General features: G+C 40.7%; 1 protein-coding gene across 2 annotated transcripts in view; it reads left to right on the top strand.

The window, feature by feature from the left end:
* The first annotated feature begins 278 nt into the window (after positions 1 to 278).
* Positions 279 to 6,559, top strand: part of LOC107727648 (inositol-trisphosphate 3-kinase B-like) — a 35,075-nt gene continuing 28,794 nt past the window's right edge. The window contains exons 1-2 of one of the 2 annotated variants that reach the window (XM_016537594.1): positions 279 to 485; positions 2,575 to 3,781. In XM_016537594.1, coding sequence (XP_016393080.1) covers positions 2,762 to 3,781 — 1,020 coding nt within the window. In that variant the 5' untranslated portion in view covers positions 279 to 485; positions 2,575 to 2,761. Of the gene's footprint in view, positions 486 to 593; positions 629 to 2,574; positions 3,782 to 6,559 lie in introns of those variants that run through there. The other variant, XM_016537595.1, reaches the window with a different exon arrangement.

The raw sequence follows: 6,559 nt of genomic DNA, 5'->3' as shown, positions 1-6,559 counted from the left end.
GATTCAGTCAAATGGGTGCAAACCTTTGATTTGTCGATTTGTAAAATACGTGTAAACAAAACAAGAAACCAAACAAACATCCATATATTCAGCAGTCTAGTAAATAAAGTAATAAATCAAATAGAGCTCTTCTGTTCTGAGCTAAAGTCTTAGAAATCAAGCCTTGTTCTTCCCCTTGGGCTCAATGTGCGAAAGAGCTCAGGGAGGCTCTGCCTGTTCCGTTGAATTCAGACTCACTGTCATTTTAACTTCCTTCCTGCCTTTTGTACATTAAACAAACATTCGGCTCTGACGCGAGGTGTCGAACTGCTCGTGTGATACACAGTAACACAGCTACATTGATTTAAATTGGCGAAAGAACTCTTGGAATGTAACAGCAGCGGAGCAGCTCAAGGTATTATTCTGCTAAGTGTTCCGAATTCGCGAATCCGCGCTTCAGCGACAATTTAAACAACAGCGTCTGCAACAAGGAGAGAGACTTGTAGGTAAGCATCCGACTTTGGTGTGACATGCTGTAAAAGATTGCTTTTTTAGAAACATCTACATGCAGGAGGAGACCTAAAACAGTCAGAATGAACTATCTGACTTAACGAAGTGCATTGAGAGAATTGCAGAGATCTATAATAATGTAAGCGTTTTCTATTCGGGGTTTGTTATTAAGGGGTTGTTGAGACATCTTAAGTAGTGATGACAATACAATAGAAAGTGTACGTTTTGGGTACTGCTGTTCTGAAAACTGATTAAAATACTATGGAAATATAGAAAAACTGCCCAATATACACTAATGTCAGGTGTGAATGTAAATGCATGTGTTCCACCTCTGCAAGAACTGTGATAAGGTTTTATTTAGAACGGCTCTATCCATTTATGTTCTTATATTATTTATGTATAAGTATTTATGTACTTATACATTAGTTAACAAGTGATACTCCCAATGGAATATAACTTTTCTTGGAATAGGAATGTGGCAAATGCTTCTATTGAGTTCACAAGAGTCACCACGTGTTTTCCAGCTCATTCAAATTCAATGAATGCCTAAGAGTGGGCAGTTCAGTGAAGGGCTTTTATTGAGACGCTTAAAGCCTCACGAGAGTCTTTTTTTTTTTAGTCATTCTAGTTCATATTAGCCCTCTGCTGTGTTATGATCCTCTGTGATGATGAACGGCTTTTAGACATCACACTTGCTGTGAAACACAAACAGTGTGGTACACCAGTGACGTGGGATGCCTCAAGATGCATTTGAAGTGTCAGAGCAATAATGGACCGTTAAAATCACTTTAAGGGTGGTGGTTGGGTTAAAAGAGAGGAGGTGCATTCCAGCCTTGACCTCTCCCCCTCAAGTTAAAATGCAGGACACAATGTGTCCGTCCCACCTGACTTCTTAGTCAAAGCATGTGATGTTTATCTTGACTCTACGAAAGACATCGCTATTTAATCGAACAACCAAATTCATACCGAAGAGGTGGATGTTTTAATTCACATATGGTTACTGGAAGGTGAGCATCTTGACAGAGTGTTTAGGAAAATTATATATTTGCAACTAAACAGTTTCTATACACATATATTTTGCTGCTTTCTTTGGGTGTGTTGATCCTCGGTTCATTTGCCTCAACTGCAAAAATAATTAGTCCCACTTGGAAAACTTGCAGGAAATTGTTCTGGTTCATTATGAAATCATTTGCCTCAACCTTTGAGTTAATCAAATTTCAATGCACCAGTTAAACTAAACTTTTTCCCAAGTCGTAGCTTTTGCTATAAATGGAAGAAGCTAATGGAGACCTCACTGACTGTTTTTTCTTAAGATGCTTAACCACAACCATCACTGTTAGCACAGTAAAAAGACACAGGTACTTTTTTGGTATTAGAGAATTAATGTGCACCATTATCTTTCCGTTTACAGACTGGAAAATGTGATTTAAGGGTTATGGTATTTGGATTTTTATTTTTATTTTTGCATGAAGTTGTATTGTATTACACCCTCAGTCATTCTCTTTTCCAGGTGAAGACATAAAAGGTTATGTTATGCTGAGAGGTTATATTTGATCCGCTCTGTCTATCTTTCTGCAAATGGAAAAAGGTATTTTGTCTGGCGCACTTAAAACTGTGGGTTCATAATATGTAGACTCCCCTGACTGAATAGGCAGTGTGATTTAGTAAAGATTATTCAGACAAATAAATGAGCGAGTATTAGTTAGAAGGACAAGCAAAACTTGCTAAAACAATTGGCAGTGTCTCACTGCAGAGGCCAACGGAAACATCTTGATAGCAATCAAAACCAACACAATTATAAAAATCTTTGGTGATCAGCAGAAGTTATTTACACAAGACATTTATTGTCTGTATTTCAGCAGAAGTGTTTAATGCAAATTAACATGACGACAGTGACCACAATAATCAGCACTTTTGCATTTCTAAAATGCCCTCACGTTTATTGAATTTATTCAGTCTTGCTTGTTATCATAGCCATCACATTCAGTGTTTTGAACAACAGTACACTAACCATTGAAACTTGATATTATTGACTATTTAAACACATATTGACTATTTAAACCATCTCTTTGTGCTTTGTTTCAGTGCTCTGCTAAAGCATGAACCAGTAGTGGATATAATATGTGAATGAGGAAAGGAGTCTGGGATTGTATTTTATTCTACGTGTCAGCTTTCCTTGGTTCCTCCTAACAATGGTTGGCTCCAAAGGCCAGTGGACTTTGGATGAGTAGACCTAAATGGGAGCAAAAACGGACAGAGTCAGCCTGCCACTATGGCAGCTTATGCTCTGAACAGCCTGATAATGATGAACCCCAACAACCTGACCAATAACAGCAGCCCTCGGACAGGAAGGCCTGTGCTCCCAGTGCCCAGTCGTTCTACATTTAGCCCGGTGTTGGGGGGCAGCGGAGGTCCCTATAGCCCCGGCAGCCTGAGCCCTGGGTCACCAGGAAAATCCTTCGTCTTCCCAACAGGTACCGGTTCCAGCTGCCAAAGGGCGCGTTCACCATGTCGACGGCCGGAATCGCTGGGCGTGCATGTTGGAAGTCGTGTGCGAAGACTGAGCGGGTCTGGCCTGGAGGAAGAACAGGAGAACGAAGAACGGCGTGCCGCTCAGCAACTCGAGCGCCACAAGGAACTGCAGAATGTGGAGGTGAACAAGAAGGTGGACCTGTTTGAAGCCCAAATATCGGCTCGGGCTCACAGCCGAGAGGCTCAACGAAGCCCACGGATTTCCAGGAAAACTCCCCTGAATTCTGTCCCTGTCCAACTTGCCAATCTCTCCTTAAACCCAGAGGAAACACTTGTGACGCAGAACAAGGATCACTCAACGGGGATCCCCAAAGAACTGCAAAATGGAAAGCGCTTCTCTGGCATGGAGGAGGGGCTGCAGGTCAGCGTTGAAGAGAAGAACGGGGCTGACCCAAATACAGAAGAGGGCGGCCCACTTGAGAGCACATCAGCAGGAACTCACTCCAGGACTTCACCAGAGTCCAACAAGTGCTCAGCATCTTGGACTGAGACATGTTTGACAAAGGAGGGAGCTGAGCCAAAAGAAACCCAGGCAGAGGTGGGCTCCATCCCCGCTGTCATTATTACGGACCACGGCATGGATGTCAGTGGGGAGGGCAAGGAGCCCCAGGTTAGTCCTCAACCTTACAGAGCCTTGAGGAAGCTCTCCTCTTCTTCTGCCTCATCAACGGGATTCTCCTCTTCCTGGGAGGAATCAGAAGACGACATTTCCAGCGACACAGAGCGGTCCCCAGCGTTCCTGCAGACACAACAGAAAGCGGTAAGACCACCTGTTATACGCTGTTCTCTTTTAAACTTAATTTGTTGGCTTTCGTAGACAGGATAGTGGATAATTCGTGAAAATACAGTGTCAGAAAAGAATGTGCAAATATTGCATCTTTAATGATACAACAGCTTGTCATTGGGGCACTACACTTAAGGGAGAACTTTGTAAAAAGTGCATCTTAGCACCTAGAGTAGTAATATATTCCCCTAAAAGTGCTACTATGCTCCTTTAAGGGGGAAGTAAGGTAAAAGTTGTCTTTTTAAGGGTACTTTCCCAGTGACAAGGTATTGTCCCCTTAAAGGTACAATTTTTGCACAATTTTTCTCAGAGTGTACAGGAAGCCAGACAGGACTGGGACTAGAACCAGGTTCCACATGATCACATGTCTGGTGCAACGCACTAATTTCTGTGCCAAAGCTCCGACAACCTGTCCTTCTTTTGATTCAGTCACTCTGATTCTGTAAGACACAGTGGTTTGATGGGTTTCGAGTTTGGGGGAGCAAATGTAACTTAATTATTTAACAGACACAGTAATCGAAAGTGACTTGCATTACAGCCAAGGTATACGTTTTATCAGTTCATCCATTTCCTGGGAATTGAACCCATGACCTTGGTGTTGGTAGTGCTATGCTTTACTGCTGAGCTACAGGAATGCTTGCGAAATGTGATGATGCTGCTATCAATCACAAATGCTTTTTAGATGTCTACAGTTTCTGTGCTTGGCGGAGATGCTTTCAGAGGCATAGATTTTACCTTAGAAGTGATAGCTTGTACACGTACCGGTCAGTCCCACAAGTTGTGTATTCTCGACTTCCTCCATTGCATTCACACTGTCCTTGCGCTTTCCTGCTCGGGGCTCGTCTGTATTCACCCCGAGTAACTGTTGACAATCTCACATACAAAGGTACTTCTGTGTCTTGCTGTCAGATGGACTTTTTTTCTCTGACTTTATTTGGCCGCCCTTTAAACAAAGTACAAAAGCAGTGAGGAACAAATAGCGGGTGTATAAAGTTAGCGACAGCAACTGTTCCATGGGTCCATACTCTGAATTTTATTCATGATTTGTCATGAAGTGGTTAGATGGAAATAAACTCTTTACTTGTATGTTATGTGTTTTTAATAGCTTTTCAAACAAAAACATTCATTATTAGTGAAGTAAATGAAACACGGAGACCTGATCAACAGCATTTGCAGCTATAAAGAATTCATCTTATACCTCATCATATCCTGCACAAGTGACACGTGACGCACTTTCTAGGGGGTTACGCTTGTCTCTGTGACATGTTTGCCCTTGTGAGAATGTGTGGGCCCGCCTATTTAGGCATGTCGCGCTTGCAGACGCATCAAGAGACCCTGTGGCTAGCGTGCTGTTACAGAGAAGCTCATTGTTTAGACAGGGATGTCACACAGTCCTCCAGCCTCACACTAAGATGTGGAATAATGTGCCTCTGCTTGCCACACAGGCTCTACGCCGCAGGCCCCTTAATGTGACGTCTGTTCCTTATAAACACAGTGGAGGAGAGCAAACATCCTATTGTACCATCTGGAGGAATGATAGCACTCATAAAAGATTGTTTAATTATTCACAGTGATCACAAGGGCGAGATTACTTGATAGCCTTGAACTTCTGTGATGGAATCTTTGCAGTTCCCGGACATGTGCATTTACAATGGATTGGCTTTGGTTTTGGAGGGCACTATCAGAGCCGCATGTGGTTGGGATTCAGGGAACAGTCAATTAAAGTGAGCTTTCTAATGCTCACTTTACCGGTCTGAAAAATTTATTCTAGTTAATGATCTTTAATTAAAAAAGGTGCATGATAAGTATTTGTAAAAAAAAACAACTATATTTTATTTAGCTTTTTTTAAGCTTTATATAGCTTACATTAGGGATGAATTTCAGTGGTCTAATCATCGACTAGTCTCAAAACTGACTAGTTGATTAATATGTTGTCAGCATTGCTGCTAAAAAGTATTTTTAGTTGTTTTTTCTGTTGTTTTTTTGTTTGATTTGACATTTTAGTGGCATGGTTGGAACAGACTCGGGACTCAGGTTGCCCGAGATATATGTGCTATATGTCGAAGTGCTGCCCACAAAGGGCAATTTTGAATTTAAATTTTTTGTATTTTTTAAAAACAAGTCTTGAGAATCTTGCACTCTATTCTATTCTGTTTTGCTTTGTGTAGCCATTCGTATGTGAGATGTGTCTGATCAGCGACAGTTGAACTTGAAACCCGAATAATAAGGATAATTATACATGTGGGTTTCCTTACAAAGATTAGTCGACTATGCCGTGACAGAGTGATCCGGGTTCAAGTCGGTCCAAGGTCATATTCTAGTACTGTTCACTCTCTCTCTGTACTTTCCTGTTGCTTTTAAATTGTCCTGTGTAATAAAGGCAAAAAGTGAGTAAATAAAATAAAATAAAATAAGTTGAACATCCCTAGCTTATGTTCACACACAAATATAATCTATATATAAATATATTATATATTCTTGTGCCTTTATGTATGTATGTATGTGTGTGTATATATAATAAAAAAAAATATATATACTAGGGTTGGACGATATGGTGAAAATTTATATCACGATATATTTCTTAATTTCGGTTGATACGATATAATTCCGATATCGATATGAACACTATTAAAAAAAGCCTCGTAAAAACTGCCAAGAACGGCCACAACAGCATAAGCATACAAACTTATGAAAAATAAATTTGCCAAGTCTATGACACCTCATATAAAACCATATAATATTTTAGAAAAAAAA

The sequence above is a fragment of the Sinocyclocheilus rhinocerous genome, unplaced genomic scaffold, assembly GCF_001515625.1.
Source record: "Sinocyclocheilus rhinocerous isolate Xijiao unplaced genomic scaffold, SAMN03320098_v1.1 scaffold185, whole genome shotgun sequence".
Classification (NCBI taxonomy): domain Eukaryota; kingdom Metazoa; phylum Chordata; class Actinopteri; order Cypriniformes; family Cyprinidae; genus Sinocyclocheilus; species Sinocyclocheilus rhinocerous.
This window is presented reverse-complemented; position numbering and strand designations above follow the sequence as displayed.